The following is a 27427-nucleotide window of genomic DNA, read 5'->3' on the forward strand; positions in this document are numbered from 1 at the left end:
TACTTGCAAGCTTAGTGTATTTTGTTTGGAAGGCAAGAAATGAAGTGCTATGGAATCACCAACAGTGGCTTGTCACTACCACGGTCAAGAAAGCTCAACAAGTGAGTAAGATGAGAATTAAGGGGCTGCTTCCTAAAAAAGCTAAGGATGAGGATAAAGAATGGATTTTAATGATTTGAAGTGTTGTAATGACTTGTATAGATCTGGAATGAAAATGTATAGATAGCAAAGTGTAAGATTAGTGATGTCATAGTTTGTTTGGAGCAATAAAATTCTTATTCATAAAAAAAAAAAACAATACTCTAATAATAATAATAAAGGATGGCATATTTAACTGAGTTGAAATGTACATATTATATTATAAAATGGAATATGTATTTAATTGATAGATAATGAGGTTACAAACAAGATAATGAAGAATATAGTAACAACAAGAACTCAAATAATAATTCATTAAGATAATTAAAGCAACAAAGTATATGCAATGATTAATTATATGTATGATAGTAGTAAAACTTGCCAACATTATAGTGATAAGTATGATGATCATGGTGACTGGTAGTGTGTGGATGAGAGGAGCACGAATAATTCCATTGTTATTAGATGATGAAAACACTCTGCAACCAGCTGCAATAGGAAGTCTACCAATTACATCACATTTACCAGGCTCATCAAGGACAATGTCTTCTAGGGTTTTCTCAGCCCTGGCCTAATGATGAATTTAAACACCCCATTAGGGTTTGTGAGAGCCTTGGCTATATGGTACGTGTTACCATCATCACAAGAGAAGAACACATTCACACCATTGAGCTGTGGAAGCAGTGGTGGGTTGTTAGGAGGGTTTGGTGGAGGAATTCCACATGATCTTAACACACCAACAATCTCAACTGTAATTTTTGGCATTACATTAGTGACTAAGGTGGGAATAGAAGTAGTTGGAGTAATTATAGTCTCATCATGGGATTTGGTTATTGAGCTCATTGTAATGGAGATGAGCATCAAAGACACCACATTATTATTGGACTTTTTGAAGTACTTATTATATGTATATATAGCTAGGTAGCTCGAGGAGCAAGTTTTCTTTTCTTTTTGTTTGTTTGTGATGATGAGTACTTCTATTTATAACCTTTTTATATTGATTGATTAATTAATTAATATATGTTAAGCATTAATATTAAGTTTACCTTATTTTTGTGTTTGTCATCGTGGGATGCACCATCAATAATAGATAGCAAAATCTTAATTTGGGTGATACTTTTGTTGATCGTATGCATGCCACGTTTATAGCTCCATATGGCTAGTTGAAATTTATATACTATATGTATAATATAAACAAGAGAAATTATCTCATATATAGTTCTTTTAACTCTTTTTTTTTTTTTAAATTTATGATTTGAATTTCTAAAGTAGTTATAACGCTAGTTGCAATAAGGGTTTCTATATGATTTTTTATTGCAATTTAGGTTGCAGTGCTAGTTGCAATAGGGGTTTCTATGTAGAATTTGGTAAAAATGCAAAAAAAAAAAACTTATTTTAAAGTGTAAAAATAAAAAAGCCCCTATAAATAAACTATAATTGAAAATAAAATTCCCAAATTTTTGCAAATCGATGACCTGGCCAAATAATATGTAATATTTTTTACATTTTTATTAACATCAAATTATTTTGTGATTGTAAGTAGTTCTGTTATCAGTGAAGAAAAATATCAAGTAAGTTGTGTGGTTTCATACTGTTTGGGAAAGGTTACTAATTATGATGATTTTAAAATTGTGTAGGTATGGAACTACACATTTGAAGATAACTTAAATAAATTGATTGTCACTACTAATATCAATAAGATGTATTTTGTTTTTAGTCCACGAAAGAACTCTACAATTAAGTGTGCTTGACCTGGAGTAATTTCAGGATGGGTGACCTCCTGAGAAGTTTTTCCAAGAAGCGTGCAGGTGAGGAAGCAGCCAGAGTGATGTACTCATGTATAAGAGTCATGAATCCTTGGTGGAAGGCCAATGGAGGCTTGAAGCGACTGGGACGTGCCTTGACCCAACCGAAAGTGTGGCTACACAATTAAAGATGCTTAAATGGATTGATTGGTACTACATATCAACAAGGTGCATCTTATTTTTTGGTAGCCCAGACTTGAAGCAGAGACATTAGTATCAGAGTCTTCACCCAATCGGAAGTGTGGCTATACAGTTGAATAGGGCTTAAATTAATGGATTGATTGGTACTACCTATATCAACAAGGTGCATCTTATTTTCTAGTAGCCCATCAAACTCCACAATTAAGCGTTCCTAGAAAGTTTTCTTAGGAAGCGTGCGAGTGAGGACATAACACATTGAAAACACTTGTGTTGGTTCACAGGGTTAGTCGTCAGTCCAAGAAATATATTTCCCTATCCTTGCTTCATTCTATTCTTGAATTCTTCTGAATCCCAGGCCCCCTGTTGATTTTGGTTTACATATTTCATATTAGGCCACAAGCCCATGTCCGTTTGCCTCAACTAAACCTTTCCAAAGGAAACTTCTACAGATTGCATTCACTCTCTGGAGAACTTTTTTTTTGGAATAATTATCAATTGAGCCCAATAAAAATGTAAAGACATAAGCACTGAATTAACTAATACTACTCAACTTGCATATGAAGGATTCCTTATCTCCATACTTTAATTCTTTGAACCATATTTTCCAAAAGAACCTTACATTTAGCATTAGGAATTGTTGTGATATTTTGCACACACAAGTGTACGTATTGTTAACAAGTAGTAAACTCACCAGGAGTGAGGTCGATCCCACAGGGGTTGTAGTTAAATACTTTAAAATTAAACTTTTACTTCTATTTGGTGGAATACAAATTAAGAAAGAAATTTAAAATAAGAAAACTACTAAGAAGCAAATAATTAAAGGAAATTAATAGTTAATAAAAACTAGGGCTTCGATTTCAATTGTATCTATTGAATATGGCTTAATATGATTATCTCCCTATTATTAATTTCTATGCAATAGCATGTTTGCTAAGGTAATTTATAGTCTTCTCAGATATATAAATCTCAATCACATGCAAACTTTCTACTCTCGTGATAAATTTAACATGCAACAGGCATTAAACACTGAAACCCTATAAGCTACCTAAACCATACAGGTACTCTCGTTCTATATCGAAATTCAGTTCTATTTCACTATAGCATAATTGACACTCACTTCTAAGATCTCGCATCAAAATCATAGACAGTTAATTGGTGATCAGGAAATTAAAAGTAATTAAGCACGAATGAAATAGAATATATAGAAATTAGAGAAAATAAATCATATTAAAACTATAAAACAATGTCAAATAATATCCATCTAACCCTGATCAAGTGTTTAGCTACTCATGTTTATGAAAGAAAAATCACACATATTAACTTTAAGAAAAGAGAAGAAAATAGAGAAGAAAAGAATGCTGAAAATCCTCTGAAGAATGCCTCCAGTATTGCAGTTGATCTCTGAAATTCGTATCTATATTCTCTATTTATTTCCCTCTGAATTGCTTCAATAAAACTATTGAAGTCTACTTCTTTTATAGCCAAAAAATAATAAAATAAGATAAACTTCGCTGAAGAAAAAACCTACTCTCCTTAGGATTAGAAAACCTATTCTGCTTAGGACTGCATTTACTGATAGTATTTTGGCCATAACTCTCTCGATATTGCTCGGAATTGGAAGATTTAAGATTTTTAGGAAAGATAAAAGAGAAATCTAGAACTTTCATGTTTTGACTTTTTCCAATATCTAAACAGAACATAGTCGAATTTAGGCTTGAAGTATCAGCTTTATTTTCTTACACAAGTTACTCTATTTTAAATATCATCTTTTTGTGAGATATTTTTATCTTTTTTCCCATTTTTTTTCTCTGATATTTTTCTAATCTTCTTTTATTTTAAATCTGCAAAAATAAAAGATAACAAGCGTAAAAATGCTCCAAACACGATTAAAACTCAATTAAAAATATACTAAACTTAATCTAAAATTAATACTAAAAATAACCTCACAGAAATTCGGGTCACACATACTAGAATTCCCAAGTATTTGAATGATAAATTACTCCTGCTATATTTAGAAGTCTCAATCACTCTGTTTGCTTCATGCGCATCATTTGATTCAAAAGTCTCAATCACTCTGTTTACTTCGTGCGCATCATTTGATTCAGAAGTCTCAATCACTCTGTTTACTTAATGTGCATCATTTGATAGCAGAAAAATGGAAGACTTGGCTTTACTCGGCATTAGTCCTGCTTAGAGAACAACTTTAAGCCTTCAAGCATTCTGTAAATTAAAATGAAGTCACCATTACAAAATAAAATAACATCATTGGCAAAGCAAAAGTGATTCATTTTTCAGCTTCTCACATCGTTCAGGAAACTTAAAGTCTTCTCTTGCACCAACTTTCATCATAATTCTTGACAAATATTCTATTCTCAACACAAAAAGAAAAGGCGACATCAGATTTCCTAGTCTCAGGCTACGCTTTGCTTCAAAAAAATCATGCATGGTCCCATTAATCAATAAACTGTAATTAGGAGTTCTCACTCATTTCATGATAAAGTTAATGAACTTAGCAGGAAAATTCATTTCAACTAGTATTTCCTCTATACACTCCCATTCTGTTGTATCATATAACTTAGAATTGCACTCTCAGTATATAGAATGCTCTATATGTTCCACCATATAGACACATCATTAGTTATCCATTGTTATAATCCTAATTTGATCAATGATCCTCTATATGAATGATCTACACTGTAAAGGGATTAGATTACCGTTACACCCTACAATGTATTTAATCCTTAAAACACTTAACCCCGTATAAATGATATTTCAGCTTATGGGAAATGAGATCTCCACCATTTATTTTCGTTTGATCAAGCTCGAAGGAGATTATCCTTTACTTACTATTTTCTAGATAGAAGCTATAGATTCCATGTTTATGTTAGCGCTCCCACTCAATTGCACTACCGTGTTCCCAAAATGTACGTATCATCCTGACCCAAAAGTAGGCTTAACTATTTTCACCATTTATTTTCACCATTTATGTGAAATGAGATCTCCACCATTTATTTTCGTTTGGTCAAGCTCGAAGGAGATTATCCTTTACTTACTATTTTCCAGATAGAAGCTATAGATTCCATGTTTATGTTAGCGCTCCCACTCAATTGCACTACCGTGTTCCCAAAATGTACGTATCATCCTGACCAAAAAGTAGGCTTAATTAACAAATCAAAGAACACGAATAGCCTCTTGAGATTGAGCCTAATCATAGCAGGATTAAGATCATTTGATCTAGGATCAACTAGGCGATATTGACTTGAATAGATATTACGGTAAGTTTAATAAATCTAAGTCAAAGTTCAATATCGGTCCCTTTCGATTCATACTCCATGCATCCAACCTGAGCTTTACTTTAACTAATGCTCTGGAAAGAACATAGCATTTCTCCAAATGCAAGTAAACTCTGTTGTAGATTATCATATCAGTAAAACCATGTGTCTGATAAATCTAGGAAACTTTATTCACATAGTCATGTTTACTTTCCAATGTGTTGACAACACAATAAACAGGATCAAGTATGTGAAAAGGGTTTCAGATGAATTCATACATTATGTACATATAATCATGAAATAAATCATGTAAACCATGCAACATTAAATGTTATTTCTGATCTATATTAATAAGTAAATCTGATTATATTGAAATGAGTTTTATTTAGGGTATAAAACCCAACAAAAAGTGGGATCATTGGACACATTGCATCGGGGTAAGCTTTTGTCGGCGCATTAATGCGCCAGCAAAAGCCCTAAAATTTTTGGCGGTCAACTTCCCGCCTAAATGAAAACGTGTGTTGAAATTTTGTGGGAAACTTTTGCCGGCGCAATTAGATGCGTTTTTATTCAGCACCGACTTTTGCCGGTGGACCTAATTGCGCCGACAAAAGTCTTAAGTAAATAAAATCTGGCACGAAGCCTCCTTCCCCATTTTCCTCTTCTCTTTCCCTCTCTCTGCGATTCCGTGGATACACCGCCGACAGCCCCTAATCTCCCCCTCTAAACACCATTTTCACCATCCCAAAACCCTATTTCCACTACCCAATCTCTTTTTCTCTCTTTTTCATCATTTTTTTTTCATTTTTTTTTTCCATAAAATCACATTTGTACTGGGACTCCGGCGAGAACCGCCGGCGCACCTCCGGCAGCCGCTGCCCGAGCCGCCACCATCCTGCCGCCGCACCTCACCGCCGGTACCCTTTTTTCCTCTATTTTAGTTTTATTTAATTTATTTTTGATTTGTGTATATATAATAATTTTAATTTATTGTGTATAAAATTGTGTTTAATTTGTTTTTTAAGTTTATATGTGTGTAAATTTTTATAGTTTTATGTGTATTTTTAGAAATTTTTGTGTATATGTGTATATAAATGTGTATAATAGTTTATATATGTGTATTTGTATATATATGTAAATGTATATATATGTGTATATGTATAAATATGTGTGTATAAGTATATATATGTGTATTTGTATAAATGTATATATATATGTAAAACTATTGCTATATGTGTATATGTAATTGTATGTTAAAATATATTGGTGTGTATATATATGTATATATAAAGATATAGGTAAATGTATATATTTATGTGTATATATGTATATATATGTAAAAGTATATATTTGTGTGTATATTTATGTATATATATGTGTATATGTAAATGTAAATATTACGTATAATTCTATACTTTTAATTTTATTTAGTTAATATTTATTTTTTTGGTAAATAGGTTTTGTGGTATTCCTTTTTCTGGTGTTTGGTGAAAATCACTTCTCGGCATATTGGAAGATTAGTATGCTTATGTTATATTATTTATAATATTGAAAAAAAAAAAATAGTTCATTTGAAAATGCATATTAGTAGAGTTTGAATATCTTATATATTCATCCATAGTGAAGTAGAATCTGTGAAAAATATACTGCGGTCGGATGGGTGGCATAAATTAATATGTATGTAAATTGTTTTGGTATTGTGTTTGTGATTTTTGTGTAGGTGGTAAAATTTGAGAATGGTCAATTGTAAAGTGTTATGCTGTCGAATTTTCGATAGCATAACATTTTCAATTTGATTGTAAGTTATATTTAAAAAATAATTAGAACATCATTAATATTATAGATACGATAATAGGTATAATGTAATATGCATGTAATTTGGTATTGTGTTTATGATTTTTGTGTAGGTGTTATAAATTTGGGAATGCTCAATTGTAAAGTGTTATGCTGTCGAATTTTCAGTAGCATAACATTTTCAATTTGATTGTAAGTTATATTTAAAAAATAATTAGAACATCATTAATTTTATAGATACGATAATAGGTATAATAATATATGCATGTAAACTGTTCTGGTATTGTGTTTATGATTTTTGTGTAGGTGTTAAAAATTTGGGAATGCTCAATTGTAAAGTGTTATGTTGTCGAATTTTCAGTATAGCATAACATTTTCAATTTGATTGTAGGTTATATTTAAAAAATTACTAGAACATCACTAATATTATAAATATGATAATAAGAGAAAAATATTGGTAATAGTTTATTTTTGAAAAATAATTACAACATCACTAAGTAAATTTAAATTAAAAATTGATAATTTAAATAACTTGGTAATTTTAAAATCTTACAAATTTACTTATTACTAAATAATAATTAGAAACTTTATTAAGTTAAAATATTGGTAAATTAAAAACTTATTAATTAATTTGAAAACTTTCATTTATTTTAGTTATAATGTTACATAAATTGTTAATTTAAAGAAATTAAATAATTGATCATTTATCACTAATAATAACATTAATATAAATACATAGGTGGTATATAATATACTATAAAATAACATTTAATGAATACTAAAATTAATTAAAGTACATAGGTGGTACATAAAATAGCATAAGACATGGATAAGATATCATAAGACATTTTAATATGGCATAAAACATTATAAGATATCATAAGATATTTTAATATAGTATAAAACATTATAAGATATCATAAATTAATATAGCATAAAATGAAATTTGTATCCTGAATTCATTTCTTTGGTTATAAACCAAAGATAGGATAGAATAATTTTGTTTGTATTATCACATAGTGATAATTTATTTCACACACACATTTTTTCTTAGACCCGTTTGGAGAGGCTGAGCAGACTAACCGTGAAGATTTAGATGGCTTCATTGTTTATAGTGATGATGAAGACACTAGTGATAGTGATAATGAAAATAATGTAGATGTTAATGATGACGATGATGATTATGATGACTTGTAGACTTTCAAGTATTGTAATATAGACGCCACTGTTGATTTAATGAAATACATGCCTCTTTCATCAATAGTATGATTAATTAATTATTCGTAGCTTGTATTTGTAGAATGACTGATGCAGGTTCAAGTGGTGGTCAGAAAAAGGGAGTTACAAGGGAAAAAATATTAAACAAGAACTGGCCAAGCTGCCACCAGGTCAAAAATAGAAATTTAGATTTCATATGGCAACTGGGGCCCCTGTAGATGACTATGGCAACAAGTTTAACAATTACATAAAGTTTCTTGTTCGCAATACTATTCCTATGAACAATTTTGAGTGGGAGGACGTTGAGGCTACACTCATTTAGACTACATGGGATAGAATAGCGGTAATATTTTATTTTTTTTAATAATACATCAAACAAAATCATTATATGAAAAATACAATATATATAACTTCGGTATTTTTTTTTTCAGACTAAGTTTGAGTTGCCAACTAATAATTCTATGTTCGTGGATTACGTCACCAAATCTATGTCAAAAGGATTGCGTGACTGGAGATCAGACACGAAGAAAGCATGGAAGGAGAATATTAAAAAATATGGGGAGGAAGAAGCGAACAGGAGATCACGTCCAGATATGGTGACACCGGAGGTGTGGGCGGAGGTTATCGCATACTGGAAAGACCCGAAACAATAGGTATTATTTGAAAGTTTTAATAATTTTTCTTATTTACTTAATATTTTTTTTCTCAATTTGCTAACAATAACTATACGTTAAATTACAGGCAAGAGCTAAGCAAAATGCGAAAAATCGAGGTAACATGAAGGTTCAAGGTGGATGGGGATCTAAGACGATAGTTTCGACCATTGTCAGCGGGGTATGAAATTTTCAATATATGATAAAAATATGGTTCAATTGAAAATTTTTAATAATATTTTTCTAATTCCAATTTTGTAAAAAATTAGGCTGATCCGCAGACGGGGGAGCTTCCCAGTGCTGTGGATACATTTGCAAAGTTCCACTGCAAGAACAATAAGTGGCGCGACGAGCACACACAACAACTGCATGTAAGTAACTTTATATTTTTAATAAATTAGTTTTATAATTTAAATTTCTCTCACTCTAACAGTTTCATTATGAAATTTTTTGCAGGCCAAAATGGTTGAGATTCGTGACACTCAACCAACGCCAGCTGATGCCCCCCACCAGTACAGTGTCGACCCCACCCAATTTCCTGCAGATACGCATATTATGACACAGGTATTGGGTGAGCGGTCACGCCACTTGAGAGGAGTCGGTCCGTTGCCAAGACTTAAGGTGGTGGCAAAAAGAGCAACTCCCAGGCCAGGTGCATCCAGGCAGGCCAGTGTCACTCAAGAGGAATATGAGGCACTGAAAAAAAGGGTGGAAGAACAAGAGGCACGGATCCAGTGGCAACAACAGATGATGATGACTCAAAATCAGATCATGAGTGCGTTCCAACAACAAATGATCCAATTGGCCAGTGCTGTTCCAGGGTTTAACATGCTGGAACTGCCTCCGATTCCACCGATTCCACCATTTCAGCCTTCTGGCCATGCAGCTGGTTCCTCCTCACAGGCTGCCCCTCCCGGTGATGATGAAGATGATGTTGTTGATTTGTAGTTTTTTTTTTTTTACTTTACACTGTAGACATTACTGTTAAGAGGATTCTGCTGTAATTCAAATTGAATTTGCACCAGATTCTAAACAGCCCGAGCATCTTCACTTTTATATATATCTCTAAATAAATTTGACCCGATTAATTTTTTTTAAATTACTAGCCTTTCATCTCTTTCATTCTTTGAACTAATTGAAACATAGGAGAACCTATTATATCCCTATTCCATATCTCTTCTAAACAGGTCTGAAACTCAAGATTTCGCTTCCACATTTTGAAATATTTGAAAGGTTTCTTATCTTTGCTTAGCTCCGGGTAAATAGTAAGAATTTCAGGACAATGGTCAAACATCCCTTTAATTATGAAGTGAGCTTCGATATTTGGAAAATAAATAATATTAATATATTTTTAAATTAATCTAAAATAAATAATATTAATATTTATATACATTTATAATTTTTTTTTTATTAATACTGTTAAATTTAACGAAATATTTTATATTCTTAAAATATTTTGTTAAACTGACGAAAATTGATAAATAGATACATTTTATATATAAAAATTATATGATGAAACTTAATAAAAGTCGTATTTTGTCCTTCCAAATCATTATTTTTTTAAAAAATAATTTTGAAGAGAGTAAAGACCATATATTGGGACAATCCTTGGATGCTTTAATTTGATCACACGTAGTAAAAACTAATCCATGCATGCATGCACACGTTGACACGTTAATTTAGAGCAACATAAATATAATATTGTATATGCATGCATGACTAACACGTTAGCTTTAAAAAAAAGAATGAAAAAGAAAAAGACTAACACGTTAGCCTTAGCTTATATAATATATAGAAGAATATTATTATGAAGTATTCATGGTATTTAACAGTACGATGAAGTGTGGCTTTATAATATTTAGTGATTTTCTATAAACGACTTGATATATATTGAGTTACACTAATAGCAATATTATATCTAGAGATCAAAAAGATTTATAGTTGGAGCGGGTTAGGGCTCCGATGTGACATATTATTTCTCATCCAAAACATTCAGATACTTACTGAATTTCGGATTAATTCTGCTCCACCCCGCCTAATTTTTATTTTTGGATCAGATATGATATAATTCAATTCGATTTCAATATATTTTTTAAGAAAATTAATTTAAGATTCAAACCTCAAACCCAAACCTCCTGGGACTTAGGACCTGAACTCAGACCGAACTCGCTTGGGACCCGAGACCAGACCCAACAGACTCGAACCCGGGACCCAGGTCTAGATTCAGACCCAGACCCGGACTCGGACCCAGACACAACATCCCGACCTGAGACCCAAACACTGACTGGGATGGGGACTCCAGACCTAGACTAGGACTCATGACTCGGACCGACACCTAGGACTCGAACCAGAACTCGTCCGGGTCCAGTGGGTCCGGTTTCGGTACCAGACCCAAACCCGAGACTCGGAACCTGAAGCCAAAATCGGACTCAGACTTGGGGCCCGAAAGAGACTCAAACCCGAATCCAGACTCGGACCCAAACCCGGGACCCAAATTTGACTCGAAGTCGGGACCCAGACCCAGACCTGGATGCGGGTTACAAACTAGAATCAGTATCCGAGACCCGAACCTAGACTTGGACTCGAACTCAAACCTGAGACTCCAGACTCGGACACAGACACGGACACGGAATCGAACTCGAGACCCAGACACGGATCCAGACTTGGGCTCAAACCGAGACCCAGGACCGGACCCGAGACCGAAGACTACCCGGACCCGAACTCGAACCTACATCCACACCTGGACTTGGACTCGAGACCTGAACCCGGACCCGGACCAGGACTCAAGACCCCGATCGGGACTTGGGACTCAAACCCAAGACTTGGGTACCCAGACCTAGACTTCAGACCCGGGACCCGAGTACCCAAGCCTGAGACCCGGACCCGGGACTCAGACTTGGGCCCAAATCCAGACCCGGGACCCGGATCCGAATTCGGATCTAGACCCGGACTCGAGACTTGAGTCCCAAACCCGAACCTAGACTGGGACCCGAACCCGGACCTCACCTATAGTTGGTGTTGGGGTCGTGTTTATTAAAAATATATTATAATTTTATATAATCTATTAATAGAAATCAATACCAAATATAGTATTGTATTAAATAATACTAATACAAAATTAAAATAGATATAAAAGTATAAGCTTAGATATTAAAAAAAGTCAGGTCAGATCAGATTCGATCTGAATAAGTCGGGTCGAATCTGATCTGATCTAACGGGATGGGGAGGGACGGATCCTTACAGATTTAGATCAGGTCAAATCATAGTCGAATTAGATCCGACCTGATCCGTTTACACTCCTAATTATACCTTACAAGGGTGTTTGACACTATGGGTGCCCTTTAACATTTCTCAATATAGAAATGTAAAGGGGCTTCTTATGCCAAGTACCGGTGGCAATATGTAAATTAATATTGAATCTCATACATTTTAATTTAATAAATAATATAAAAACCTCTAACCACTTACAAGAGACCACATCAATATAGTGTGTTGAGTACTATAAAATATTTAATAAGAATGCTCGATATAATATTATATATATAACTTCATTTTCCAACTTAATTAATCAAACTAGCAAAGGTCTCTAGGGTTTTATTATCCTGCATGTGCATATTCTGCCTGACAACAAAGATAATATTTTGAGAAATACTAAAAGGCACATTAATTGGTGTTTAACTTATTTTTAAATATTATATTGCTATTAGTGTAATTAAGTATCATGTCTCATATAACTATATAACTTAAGAAAATAACTTTTAGGAAATATCACTAACCAATCGTAGGACGCTACCTTTTGAAAGTACTAAACACCACTGATACCCAATAACAATGCTCTAATATTTTCTATCTTTAGGTAACTATATTTGTCACATGTATTATTAAATAGATTAATATACAATTATTCTAGTGTCATATATATTTAGATATGTTGTAAATAGTTAATTAATACTTAATTTTTTTTTTATTAAATATTACTTTTAGTCATAACAAAAAATTATTTGTGACTAAATTAAACATATAATATTTAGATCAAATTATCACTAATTTAGTTTAAATATTGTGACTAAAAATATATGTAATTAGTTACAATAAATTATAATTTTTGTGACTAATATTTTTTATCACCGACCTTTTAATCATAACGTCGAAATTATAATTTATAATTAGTTATAACTTTTTGCTTTAATTACAAATTTTATTGTAACAAAATATAAAATTTGTAGTAATTGTATATATAAGTTATTATTTTAGTGTTATGCACTATAAATATAGTTAATATTAATTTTGTGTTATATATATTCAGCAACATTAGAGTAGGTTAAGCATACCCATGCATAGCTTTATTTTGTGGCTTTGTATGCTTAATAGAATCAAAACAAAAAATAAGTTGCAGTATAAAGAATTTGAGAATTCTAAATGCTTTCTATGCAACATTGAAGATGAGACGGTAGCTCACTTATTTTTTGAGTGTTCTTTCTCTTTGGAATGCTTGGAATAGCTGCTACTACGTACCTTAGAAAGAATTGTAAGGTGGATAAGGAGGGCAAAATTAAGCAAGGTGAAGAAATCAATTTTACTTGCTGTTATTCCTCGTCTATGAAATATGGCGCACAAGAAACAATGTTTTATAGCAGAATTCTAATACAAATATAGAGATTGTAATTGCTAAAATGAAAAACATAGTAAAAAGAAAAATTACATGTATATGGTTAAAAAAATATAACTAGAAGTAGAAAGAATTGTTTGATACCTTGTAAAATTTTATAGATATTTAGATTCTCTTTACTCATAAAATGCTATTAGGTTGTATATAAATTTTTGAGCAATACACATACATGATTGATGATTCATATGAAAAAAAAAAAACATTAGAACACACGTACGTAGCGACATGCATGCATGTAGACACTTGGTGTATTAGTTTTGACACATATATATTAATTTGAACCATTCATATTATACTGTATACATAGCTAGCTGTACGTTTCTATATTTAAGTGAGAGGAATAACCTTATATATATATATATATTATACATTTCATCCCCGAATCAAAAGAAGAAAAGTACCTAATTAACAAAGATCTAGGTTTTACTTTAATCTTTTTCTCCAAGAAAATATATTATTAGGGTTCGAATTCATTGTTTCATTTAATTAGTATTAATTTCGTTATTTTGCTTTGTAACTATATTTTTCCAGCACAGGCATATTTCTTCATAAACATATATCTTTTGTTATATCTAGATATATGAAGTGACAACACAGTCTCATTGATTATAATATAAATTTTAATTAAGCATTTATTTGTTTAGTAAAGTTTAAATTATAAAATAATACGAGAGTTGATTGAGACCATATATATAGCTCTCTATGTTATAATACATTTCTAATACAAAAATGTTATAATAAACAGGTGCATTTACTAGGGGATTGAATATTGGTGACACTAAAAACATGTCAAAGGAAGCATCACAACATTTTTCAAACAGTTCTACAAGTTGTGGCCAAAATACTGATGACGACGACGACAACAACAACAAAGACAACAAAGAATCAGTCGTACTAGACTTATTGGTTATTTCGGAGCTGCCTAAATCGGATGGTTGGAAAAAACAAGGTATAACTCACTACAAGAAAGGGGACCTTTTATCCCACTTTTTTAGTTAACAAAAATAAAAAATGGGATAAAAGGTATATAAAGACTTTTTATCCCACTTTTAGATTTGGCGCCTCAAATATGCAGCAAATATTTTTTTAGACAAGGGCTCTGTTTGGTAGAAAGTTAAAAAAAAAATATTAAAGGCAAAAAAATAATTTCAAGATTCGATTTTTATGAGTTTGCCAAACAGGGGATAAATTTTTTTAGGGAAACCTTTTATCCCGGTTATTAGTTAAAAACCGGGATAAAAGGGTTTAGTGTGAAACCCTTTTATCCCGGTTTTTAACTAATAACCGGGATAAAAGGTCATCCCTAAAATCCCAAAACTTCAACCATTATCTCTGCTCGGTCGATTGACATAGTACAACCCAGAAACCCTCTCGCCCAAACCCAGAAACCCTCGCCCAAACCCTCACGCAAACCCTCTCGCCCAAACCCTCTCGTCTAAATCCTCGCCCAAACCCAAAAATTAACCCCAGCCCAAACTCCAGAATTCCATCCACTCCAATCGACATTGGAGGGCTCTTGCTCTCTACCACGGTAAGAGTTCATACTCAATATTGTTTCTTTTCTACTGTAAGAGATATATTCTCTATTTTCATTGAATATATAACAGCAGCAGGTATCATTCCCAGATTTGGTTCTCGGCAACTTTTCCAAACATTCCTTTATGATTGAGGTGATATTCCTTTGGAAACTGTAATACACTGCTTGGAAAATATGTCTAATGATTGAGGTTTATTATAAGATTAATATGTGGTCTTCTGATCAAACAGTATTGGGGCAATGAGACTTAAAAACGTATGCGTTAACTTCAGAAATTACTGTGAAGCTCAGAACGTAGAAGGGTAAGTTCTGTTCTGCTCCTAAATTTTCTTGCTGGTTTTTTTTATTTTCATTTTTTTTTTCAAATTTCGCTTTGTCAAGATTTGAAAACTTATTCATTCTTTTATTAAACATATACATGTATTCGAAATGTGCCCTCTTTGGTGTTTTTCTTGATATATTTTCTATTAGTTGATGAAAAACTTTAAGAAAGGTATACAGGTAATAATAATCTATGGTTGAAAATTGTTGCAATACAATTTATATATTTATATTACTTGAGAAGATGACTAAATTGGTAATTAATTTATTTGATTCAAATATGGAACAATTTTTATTGTATGATTTCCTTACACAGCATATTTATATTTGGTATAGTATCTGCTTGAAAATAAATTGTATGACTTCGACAAGATTAAAAAAGGTGTGGCGGTACTGGGAAGTAAATACTAAAGTATAGTATTGGATTGGATGCTTATCCAAAAATCAATTGGATATTTGTATCCCCCATCACTCTTATCCTAAAAATTGTACATAATATATTAAATCATGAGAGAAACATCCCCATACAAATATAAATGCATAGTAAGAACAAGCTTTGACCCTGAGAAATAATATTTATGTCTCATCTAAAGAGGATGATGTTGAAGAGTAGTTAGAATATTGGCATGTGAAAATGAACATACATGTGATGTTCCTCCTAAGCTCAGTTTTCCATTATGATGATTATGTGAAGAAAAGTGGTATAGTTTTTTGTTGATGATATTGTAAACCCAACACTATTATATATAATGGACTATTTGTCATGCATAATAATCTCATTCTTCTCACTTGTTTGGTTAAGTAATTAACACTTATTCCTTGTTTGGCTGCTTCATTTCAATGCAACCTCCATGTGCAATATTAGTATATGCTACCGGATTCCTTGTGTATATTCCACACAGATTGGTTTGCCCAAATGGGGAATGAACTCAACTCCAACTCTCTAATCACTCTATCTATCTATCTATATATATCTATTATGTAGTTATATGTTTTCTGAAAAAAAAAAAATGGGATTTAGAATATCTAAATATATTTTGACAATGCATTACACCATCATCATCCACGCCCTCTCTATTTATTGTCATTAATCAGCAATTAAAGTCTACATAAATAAAACATGAAAAATGGCATTTCCCTTGCGTATAGTAAGAGCCATTATTTGGTTTTTGTCTTTTGTGACCGATGTGATATCCCACCACAATTTTTTAAACATTGGTATATATGGTAGGTACATAGGGTTGCCAAATTATTTATGTATACATATTATATATTCATACATGTGTGCATGAAATGGAGGGCCTGTTTCACCCTTTCAATTCTACTTTGTTTTTATATTTATATTTATATGGTTTATAAATGTAATATCACACCATATGTTGATTTGCATACTCTAGTGGGCCCCGCCCATTTAATGGAAATGATAGTATCATTACCATTCACCATATCTATCTATCTTATACAAAAGGACCAGCTCATGTGGAATGATTCCATTGTATGGGCTGGTGGGTACCATATTAGGATGTCCTCTTTCTATTGTTGAAAAAGAACTATGAAGAGCTATGCAAAGAAAAATTTAGAGTCAATATTTTCTTTTATTGAAATTCTAATGTGCACCCCACGATGTACCAATTTTGTATTTTCACTCCAGAGTTTTCTTTAAATGCTTTTGCTTTTGCTGTACTGAGTTTTGTTCTCCCTGTCATTGAATGAGTTGAGTTGACTGAAATTCTAATTTAATTTAATTACAACAGATGATGAGAGAAAGGTGAAGTTTCTGAAAAGCTTTCAAGGAGCTAAGACAAGGTTGGTTCTGTTCGCTGATATTTACACTCCTTATTTTACTAATTCTAAAGCTATTAGAGGAGTTTGAATATGTTAGATATTCATCCATAGTGAAGTAGATTCTGCGATATAAATGTACTGCGGTCGGATGGGTGACAATTATTATATTGTTAAATGCTATTTTGATTAATTTTTCTTGTTATCTGATTTACTTGCGTGCATTGTTATATAGTTATTAATTTGAGAAATGTTGTAGAAATAGGGGAAACTATGGCCAATTTTTTTTAGGATTCTTAAACGAACATGTGTTTTAATATTTAATTACTAAGTGTGCTTTAAATTTTTCTAGCAACTTGTAAGTTTTTTATTTCAATCTTGTTTGTTAGGAATTTTATTTTTATTTTTAAAATGGATAAGTCATGGATGGAAGAGAAGAGAGAAACCCCACAATTCGTAGAAGGATTTAATAACTTTTTAGAGTTTGCCCTAAAGAATTGTAGCGATCCTGAAAAAATTCGCTGTCCTTGTGTCGATTGTGGTAATATATCAAAAGGAAATATTACCATGTTAAAGAATCATGTATTTTGTCGTGGAATCGATAAAAGTTATACTAAATGGTATTGGCATGGGGAATCGATGAAGGGAGACCCATATCCGTTAGGTAGGCGAGGGGTCGATGATCATTTTGAAAGTAATGATTGTGATGATCATCCTACAGAATTGCTTGATGATGCTCAAGAAGAGTTTATTCATGATCCTGAAAAATTTGATAGCATGGTTAGAGATGCAGATAAGTCGTTATTTAGTGGTTGTGAAAAACGCCGACTATCAACTATGGTGAAATTTTATAACATAAAGGCGGAGAATGGAGTAAGTGATAAGTGTTTTAGTCAATTTCTATATGCTTTTAAAGAGATCCCGCCGATGGAAAATTGCTTTCCAGAGTCGACATATGAGGTGAAGAAAACTTTAAGTTCGATAGGGTTGAAGTATGAGAAGATTCATGCATGTCCAAATGATTGCATTTTATATCGTAAAGAGCATGCCCACATGGACACTTGTCCGGAATGTGGTTTGCCACGGTACAAGCCGAACAAGAGTAAGGAGATCCGAAAACTTATTCCAGAGAAAGTCTTGTGGTACATGCCTTTAATTCCGCGGCGAAGCGGTTCTATCGAAGTGCAGAACCTGCTGAAAACTTATTATGGCACGAGAAAAGGCGAGTGAAAGACGGTAAACTCCGACATCCTGCTGATTCACAGGCTTGGAAAAAAGTAAATTATTTGAATCCAGACTTCGCAGTGAACCAAGACATCTACGGCTTGGTCTATCGGCCGATGGAGTAAATCCACATAGATCTCTTAGCAATGACATAGTTCATGGCCTGTGTTTCTTGTTATGTACAACCTTCCTCCTTGGTTGGTGATGAAAAGGAAATTTACGATGTTATCGCTAATGATTTCAGGGCCTAAACAGCCGGGACATGATATCGATGTTTATTTGGCACCATTAGTTGATGACTTGAAAGAGTTGTACGAAGATGGTGTTGATGCATACGATTGTTTTAAGAAAGAAGTTTTTAAGTTGAAGGCTGTGCTGTTGTGGAATTTGTTAGTGATTTTCCTGCGTATAGTAATCTATCAGGGTTGAGCACAAAAGGCTATGAAGGTTGTCCTATTTGTTGTACCAATACACGAGCTCGTCGGTTGTCAAATGGACGCAAAATGTGATACATGGGCCATAGACGATATTTGCCCCTAAGTCACCCTGACAGAAATAAAAAACAAGCATTTGACGATGCTTGTAGAACGAGAAGTTGCACCTTTGCCACTTTCAGGGCGACAAATTCTTGAAGAAGTTGAGAAAATAGATTTCAAGTATGGAAAGGGCAAGAAAAAGAGAAACCCCAATGGATGTTTTCAAAGAAAATCGATTTTCTTCCGTCTTCCATACTGGAAAGATTTACTTGTTAGACATTGTTTGGATGTCATGCACATAGAAAAGAATGTGTGTGAAAGCATTGTCGGTACGTTACTTGACATCCCTGGTAAAAGTAAAGATGGTTTGTCTAGTCGTTTAGACCTTGTTGAGTTGGGTATAAGACACAGTTTGGCACTGTGGATAAAGGCAAACGTACATATTTACCTCCTGACTTTCACATTGTCTAAAGAAGAGAAACAAGCCGTATGCAACTCATTTGCAAAGATGAAAGTGCCTGATGGGTATTCATCTAACGTTCGAAACTTAGTGTGTATGGAAGAATTAAAGTTAATGGGTATGAAATCGCATGATTGTCACACGTTAATGCAACAATTACTTCCAATTGCCATTCGATCAGTCTTACCTAAAAAAGTTCGACAAACTTTGACAAAGGTTTGCATATTCTTTAATCAATTGTGTGGGAAAGAATTAGAAATGAAGAAATTGAATTCATTGCATGATGACATAGTTAAAACTCTATGCAATCTTGAAAAATATTTCCCTCCATCATTCTTTGACATCATGATACATTTGATGGTCCATCTAGTAAGAGAAGCGAAGTTGTGTGGGCCAGTTTGGGCGAGATGGATGTATCCATTTGAACGAAATATGAAGGTATTGAAAGGTTACGTGCGTAATCACAATCGGCCTGAAGCTTGTATGGTTGAGTGTTATATATCAGAGGAGGCAGTGGAATTTTGCACGGAGTACATAGCAGGAGTTGATGCAATCGGACTTAGCAAGCCACGAAATCATTCAAACGGGGTTGATAGAGGATTACGAGGGAAAGGATCAATGGTGACTGTATCTAGATCGGAATTGGATCAAGCTCATTTGCTTGTGCTTGAGAATAACCCTGAAGTCCAACCATATATAACGTAAGTTATGTATTTTCTATTCAACTTTATACTTTATATTCTTCTACTTCAAATGAAATTTGATATGACTTATACTATATCGTTTCAGTGATCACTTGGAATTATTACAATCAATGATTCCAACTAAGGTCAAGAATAAACAGAGATGGGTACTAGAGGAGCATCGTAAAACATTTATTGGATGGTTAAAGAATACCATTCTAGCTATTGATCATGGTGTGTCGAAAGAGTTAGAATACATATCGTTTGGACCAGATACTCAAGTAGTAAAGCATCATGCTTACATTGTGGGGGGGAAAAGATTTCATACAAAGGAAAGAGATGATGCTCGAACGGTTCAAAATAGTGGAGTAAGTATTGTTGCAGAAGCAATGCATTTTGCATCAACAAAGGACAGAAACCCGGTGCAATCCACTATGACATATTACGGGGTTGTTGATGAAATTTGGGAGCTTGATTATGGATTGCTTCGAATTCCACTTCTTAAATGCTCTTGGGTGGAGAATAAAGGCGGAGTTAGAACAGACGAACTTGGTTTCACTTTGGTTGATTTAAGCAAAAGAGGTAGCAAGAACGATCCTTTTATCATGGCTACCCAAGCGAAACAAGTATTTTACATAACTGATCCCATTGATTCTAAATGGTCAGTTGTTTTACGGACACCAGAGCGACAACATTTAGATAACGAAAATGAAGAAGAAAATGTTGATTTATGTCATGATAGTTTTGTTGATCATCAACGGATACACGAACAAGTCGATGAACTCAATGATACATATGAAGATGATGATGATGAATACATTAGAAGCGATGTTAGTGAAGGGATATGGGTTGATTGTGCATCATCTAAAAAGAAAAGAAAACGTGTTAAATGAGTAGGTATGATGTTTAGTTTACTAATAATGTGTTAATACAAATGATGTTTAGTGAGTAGGTATGATGTTTTCAGTATGATGTTTCCTACTAAACGATTTAATTAGTGTATTTCTTGCAGATGACAAAGCAAAAGGATGCAAATAAGCCAAAAGGACGAGGCAGGACAAAAAAGAATGACATCAACAATCTGAAAGCTCAAGGACGCAAGACAAAACTAGAGTGGAATGAGAAAGGAGAACCTATAGGAACAGCATATGCAGATATGCAATCATGGATTGGGGTTAAAGCAAGATCTACAGTCCCTCTAACTTATGATGATTGGAGACATGTAGATTCGAAACTCAAGGAGAAAATATGGAAAGACACATACGTAAGACTTAAATTTTTTTTCAATATATATTTCAACACATTTAATTCAACACTGTTAATGGGTACTAATCAATTCTTCTTGTGATTTTAGGATGCTTTCGAGCTTCCAGAAACGTATAAGCCTAAACTACTATCAGATGCGGGGAAAATGATGAAAAGTTTCAAGAAGCTCCTGACCCGGACGATTATCCTCCCGATTGCTAAAAGTGGTAGGATAGAAGAACTTCGTGCTACTCCAGAGAAGTATCCAGAACTTAACAATAAAGACTGGAATGAATTTGTTCTAACTCGTCTTACCCCTGAATTTCTGGTACAATTCCACTTAGTAATCTTTGTTGATAGTTTATTTTATGAAGTTGTTTCTAATTTTGATTATATTGTGTAGGCTTTGAGTGAAGCGCAAGTCGCCAGAGCCAGGATGAATCTATCTCATCATCGTTCATCTCGTAGAGGCATGCCCAACGTCGAACAAGATTTGGTAAGTAGCTTGTATCACTTCTTTTACAATGTTAAATTTTAATCACGCCAATAGAATTTAATCTAGTTTTTATATATAGAAAAAAGAACTCGGTGTTGACAATGTTGAGAGATACCAACTCTGGATGAGAGCACGGACAAAGAACAATATTTTGATCGCAGAATATGACAAGGAAATTGAGCAGAAAATAGTAAGTATGTCAATTATGGTAAGAAAAAACAATAACATTTATTTTTGTTACTAACTTTGTCATTGGTTTGTTTCATAGAATGAATTAAAAGAGAAAGTTAGTACTGGTGAAATCGAAGCTAAGGGTCGGAATGATATCTTAACGCAAGCTTTAGGCATACCTAAGCACCCAGTCGTGTTAGAGTTGTTAGGTATGATGCTTCTTTAGTGGAGTCATATTACTTCTTTTTTTCATATTTTAGAGTCTAACTAAGTTGGTACATTATGTTGTAGGTCATTTGCCAAGATTTCTACCGTGTTTGGTAGAACTCAAAGAAAGAAAAGAGTTGAGGTCAATGTCGATAGTGAACATGTCGCTGAAATCAAAAGATTAAAAGCTGAAATTGAAAGGCTAAAAGCAGAAAAAAAATGCACAAACAGAAGAGCTTCAAGCCTTAGACAATGAATATAGAAATGAACAGCGACATGAAGACCAAGAACCGACCGACATCTATGAAGAACAAGAACAACCCTTGGCAAATGAAGACCAAGAACCGACCGACATCTATGAAGAACAAGAACAACCCTTGGAAAATGAAGACCAAGAACCGAGTGGCAACTATGAACACCAAGAACCGAGTGGCAACTATGAACACCAAGAACCAATGGACTATGAGGATGTAAGTCAAAGTGTAAAATTATGTTCGGATAACATTGACAATGTTGTGGCTGAGGGTGTCATAATTGAGGCAGTTGGTTACTTTTCATATCATGGTGACATAATTACAAATGATTATGCACGGGTTCAAATCACACAAGTTATTCAAGGGGAAGCTGAAATCCCATATCCAAGAGGTGCAATACGCTATGTTTGTGATGCATGTAACAAATTGGTTCCTTGGCCTAGGGAATTGATTTTGACTGAAGAGGTATGGAATAATTTACTTGTATTTACATTAATGTTAAATTATATATGAATTGTATTACAATTTTACTTGTAATTATGTAGGGTTCTCTAATTAAGAAGCTTCATAGTTCAAACAACTCGAAGGGGAAAGAGAAATGTAAAGGAAAAGAGAAGATAGTGGAACATCTTGATTCCACTAAATCTTATGAGAAATTCATTGCAGAGGTACTTGACAAGACTCATATTTCTCTTCAGGCCATGTTCTTGGAATATATGAGAGTAAAAGGTAAAAATGAGTTTGTGAGGGTTCCTGTTAACCCATCCTTATTCTACCGAGTTCACATCTACATAACTTCCGAAGATGTCATACAAGTGGCCACCCAAGATGAACTTACGGGTTCAGCTATGCTATTTGGACTAAGGTATTTCATTAACTTTGATTAATATATCATATAGTCATATATTATGTTAGTGGAGTTTGAATATCTTAGATATTCATCCGTAGGGAAGTAGGTTAAGGTTTGATTGATCGTGTGGAGATATAAGGAAAAATTCTACCCATTTGTTGTATTGCTATGCACTTAAAAAAATTTCGGGAATGTTATGGAAATAAGGGAAACTCTGCCCATTTTTTTAGGACTCTATTTGATTTTTTTTTTCTTTTTTAAACAGATGCATTTGGGAAAATTTAAATCAAAGACAAAAAGAGTTATACAAGTTTTATGATGTCGAGCTTCTTAGTTATAACAATGAGCAGGACAAGGTGATAGCCATCAATCAATTATCAATTTGGTTAAACACTATGACTCATGTAGGACAATACTATTTTATACCATGGAACATAGGGTAAGAATCACACATCTCTTTCACTTTTCCTATGATATTTATTTTTATATTAATATAACATTGTTACTTTTTTCAGCAAGCATTGGATGTTGATTATAGCAATGACATCGGGAAGAGTTGTATTCTTAAACCCGCTTAAATCTAAAATCCGTCGTACATTGCTCAGATGATAAAGGCGTAAGTTTAGAACTTTAAGTTATTCATTCTAATATAATCATCAATTAATAAATTCTAAAAGCTTAAATTATAATTTTTTTTAATGTCTTTAACAGTGCATATGCAAATATTAGTTCAAATGCTATTGTATTTGGCAAAAATGGACCGAGATATGGACCTTTGCTTGTCCAAAGCAACCATACAATTACGAATGTGGTTACTATGTACTAACTTACATTCGTGATATGCTTCAACATTCAAATCCCATTGAAGCCATAAAAGCAAAAGTAAGTATATACTCATCTTTACTATAAATACAAACATATAAAAGTATTATCTTCTTAATTAGTTTTATTTTTTTTAAATTGACAGTTTGGCGGCCTATCCCAATATTCTGAGGACGATCATCTCTTACCGCTTCGACAACAGTGGTTAAGTCAATTGCTTCCCTTGATATATAAAAATTAACTAGTAGTCTTTTATTGTATTTTTTTAGACAATGTGTAGTATTTAATTTAGAGATTTATGCATAATATGTAAAGTGTTATTTAGAATTGAACTTACAAATTATTATTGTTGTTATTAAAAATGATATTAATCATTTATTTTAAATTAACTTTGATTTTTACATACGCTATATAATAATAAAAATAAAAAGTATATTTATTATTATTGAAAAAAATAAATGAAATGAAATGTAATAAAATTAAAAGACAAAAAATAAAAAATCTATATATACATTTCAAATTAAAGGTCACTTTTAAATTTTATATATAAAAAAAAAGTGGGATACAATGCACCTTTTTATCCCAGTTTTTTCATAAAAAGTGGGATAAAAGGGTACATTTTATCCCACTTTTTTCATCAAAAGTGGGATCAAAAGTACCCTTTTATCCCACTTTTCTCTAAAAACCGGGATAAAAGGGGTACTTTTTATCCCGGTTTTTTCTAAAAAACCGGGATAAAAAGTACCCCTTTTATCCCGGTTTTTTAAATACTTTTTATCCCACTGGCATACATCCCGGTTTTTATATTAGCGAAAACCGGGATAAAAAGCCTTAAAAACCGGGATAAAAGGCCTTTCCTTGTAGTAGTGACTTTATACCAAAATTGTTGGTTCCCATCCAATCTCCTTCCCAATGTGATTGCCTTCCAAAAAAACTTCAAAGCCAAATATGAAGACATAATCATGGCTTCTTTTCCCAAATCAGGCACAACTTGGCTCAAATCCCTTTTGTTTTCCATTCTCAATCGCCACAAATATTACTATAATAATAATAATCATAATAATGACAATGAAAATCCCTTACTCACCACAATCTCTCACCACCTCGTGCCAGCTTTCGAGTTCCAATTTTATTCCAATTATCCCGAAAATGTCCATGATCTCGATACTATGCCAAGTCCTCGTTTGGTGTCCACACACATTCCTTATGCATCTCTTCCTGATTCTATTAACAAATTTTCCAAGTCTCGAATTATTTACATCAGTCGAAACCCTCTTGATGTGATCGTGTCTTTCTGGCATTTTGCAAACGGTCATCCAGAGCGTCTCTCGCGCGAGTGGACTGTTGAATATTTTGTGGACATGTTTTGTAAGGGGGACATTACCTTTGGGCCTTATTGGGAGCATGTTTTAGGGTACTGGAAAGCAAGTTTAGCGAGGCCTGAGAATGTGTTGTTTTTGAAATACGAAGACCTAAAAAAAGACAGTGTTGGTCAACTTAAAAAGATAGCAAAGTTCGTAGGAATGCCTTTCTCCCAAGAGGAAGAGAATGATGGAGTTGTTGAGCAAATATTGGAGATGTGTAGTTTGAGTAAATTGAAGAATTTGGATGTGAATAAGTATGGTGAAGTAAGGCCAAACATTCATAATAAAATTTTCTTTAGAAAAGGTCAAGTTGGTGATTGGATTAATCATCTTACTCCATCTATGGTAGAGCGTGTAAAAAATATAATTATAGAAAAATTGAATGATTCTGGTCTGTCATTCAAACTGTAGTCGTAATTATTATATGTATTTTGTATGATTGTCTTATATATATGTTTATTAATTATTTTAGTTATGTGTTTATTTTGTAGTTTTTCTCTCAGGTTTTTTTAACAATAATATGTAATGTATTTAAAAGTTATGTGAAATGTTAGTGATGTCTAACATCATATAAATTTGTTATACTATTATTTAATGCAATTTAATATTGAATTCCATATTTTTTATTTAATCGAAGATATACGTCCTTTACATCTCCTATTATCAAAAAGACGATCCAGTGAAAAAACCAAAACATGGACCATTTTTGTAGTAGTGACATATTGTTCTTGACTAATAATTTGTCATTTGAAAACTCTCAGCTACATACACTACAACAATTACCTTAATTAGTGGCGGACCCGCTAATAAACCACAATTCCGCCGCTATAGGCTATTATTCCCCGCCAATAGTCTGTCGCTATTAAATAACTGCTAATTATAATATTATTAGTGGTAGAATACGGCTCCGTCGCTAATAATATTATTAGCGGCGAGATCCCGCCGCTAATGTATTTCAAAAATAAAAAAAAATTAATAAATATATAAATAAAAATAACATAAATAATATGTTTTGGTTTTTTATTGATCTAAATTGATGAAAAAGGAAGAAGAAGAGCTCAACAACAACAATTCGATTACTATATGGTAAATTCATCAACAGCAGCAAGTGCAATATTAGTAGAAGGAAAATATCATTTCAATTCCACTTTATTCCACAGTATAACTTTTATTAATATTTCAATAATAATAATAATAATAATAATAATAATAATAATAATAATAATAATAATAGTATTACGCTACAGCAAACAACAATAAGCATCATCTTTGGAGTTCATGAATTTACTAAGAATCAATAATAATAATCAAGATTTTGGTTGATCTTTATTCTACTTTCCTCTGCAAGAAGAAGAGTCCAATAATGATAATAATATATGTTGATATTATTTGACCATATCAATAATAACCATCTAGTTGGGTTGTCATCGCGGCTGCCGCCATCGTCACCGCTTCCTCGTCCTCCACCTTCGTCGACTGTACCCTCGCCAAATTTTGAACAGTACAACTCTGACGACACCAAACTCATCCACTCTTTCTTCCCCGTCAAATGAAGAACAAAAACAAAAACTAGTACCGAATCACTAAGAGGAAATAATCTAGGAGACCAGCTGAGACAGAGCAATATATACATAAAAGATAATAATATTTATATATACACATTATATATAAATAGATTTAAAACCTAAAAATAATATATATCCCTAAAAATTTTAAAATATAAAAACCTATAGATATATATATTTTTTTAAAAAAAAAATTACTCACATGAAATGGGTTTTAGTGCGTGCTGTCCTTGCTTGTGCGTAGTGGTACTCGGTGGTGGTGGTGGTTGAGAACTCGGTA

At 32.9% G+C, this 27427-nt stretch overlaps 4 protein-coding genes and 1 long non-coding RNA gene across 6 annotated transcripts; all 5 read left to right on the plus strand.

The window, feature by feature from the left end:
- The first annotated feature begins 14001 nt into the window (after positions 1-14001).
- LOC115724045 (cytosolic sulfotransferase 5-like) lies at positions 14002-26053 on the plus strand. The gene is made up of 3 exons (XM_061103755.1): positions 14002-14110; positions 14436-14644; positions 25088-26053. The coding sequence occupies exons 2-3, from the start codon at positions 14477-14479 to the stop codon at positions 25991-25993; spliced, it is 1074 nt and encodes a 357-aa protein (XP_060959738.1). The 5' UTR covers positions 14002-14110; positions 14436-14476; the 3' UTR covers positions 25994-26053.
- LOC115723079 (uncharacterized) lies at positions 15359-22548 on the plus strand. Its single transcript, XM_061104137.1, has 7 exons — positions 15359-17354; positions 21186-21437; positions 21528-21746; positions 21822-21914; positions 21994-22104; positions 22183-22280; positions 22377-22548. Exons 2-7 carry the CDS (start codon positions 21186-21188, stop codon positions 22546-22548), a joined length of 945 nt encoding a protein of 314 aa, XP_060960120.1. The 5' UTR covers positions 15359-17354.
- LOC133031100 (uncharacterized) lies at positions 19502-21192 on the plus strand. Its single transcript, XM_061104415.1, has 2 exons — positions 19502-20191; positions 20280-21192. The coding sequence occupies exons 1-2, from the start codon at positions 19539-19541 to the stop codon at positions 21064-21066; spliced, it is 1440 nt and encodes a 479-aa protein (XP_060960398.1). The 5' UTR covers positions 19502-19538; the 3' UTR covers positions 21067-21192.
- Positions 22382-23977, plus strand: LOC115724152 (uncharacterized). Of its 2 annotated transcripts, XM_061104417.1 has the most exons (4): positions 22382-23011; positions 23092-23411; positions 23662-23752; positions 23912-23977. In XM_061104417.1, the coding sequence occupies exons 1-4, from the start codon at positions 22748-22750 to the stop codon at positions 23972-23974; spliced, it is 738 nt and encodes a 245-aa protein (XP_060960400.1). In that variant the 5' UTR covers positions 22382-22747; the 3' UTR covers positions 23975-23977. The 2 variants fall into 2 exon arrangements, with proteins under 2 accessions (XP_060960400.1, XP_060960399.1); XM_061104416.1 differs by having other exon boundaries at positions 23662-23975.
- LOC133031101 (uncharacterized) lies at positions 24005-24603 on the plus strand. Its single transcript, XR_009684595.1, has 2 exons — positions 24005-24278; positions 24364-24603. It is a non-coding gene; the product is annotated as an uncharacterized LOC133031101 (long non-coding RNA).
- Positions 26054-27427: the final 1374 nt, after the last annotated feature.

This window comes from Cannabis sativa, chromosome 9 (genome assembly GCF_029168945.1).
Source record: "Cannabis sativa cultivar Pink pepper isolate KNU-18-1 chromosome 9, ASM2916894v1, whole genome shotgun sequence".
Taxonomy (NCBI): domain Eukaryota; kingdom Viridiplantae; phylum Streptophyta; class Magnoliopsida; order Rosales; family Cannabaceae; genus Cannabis; species Cannabis sativa.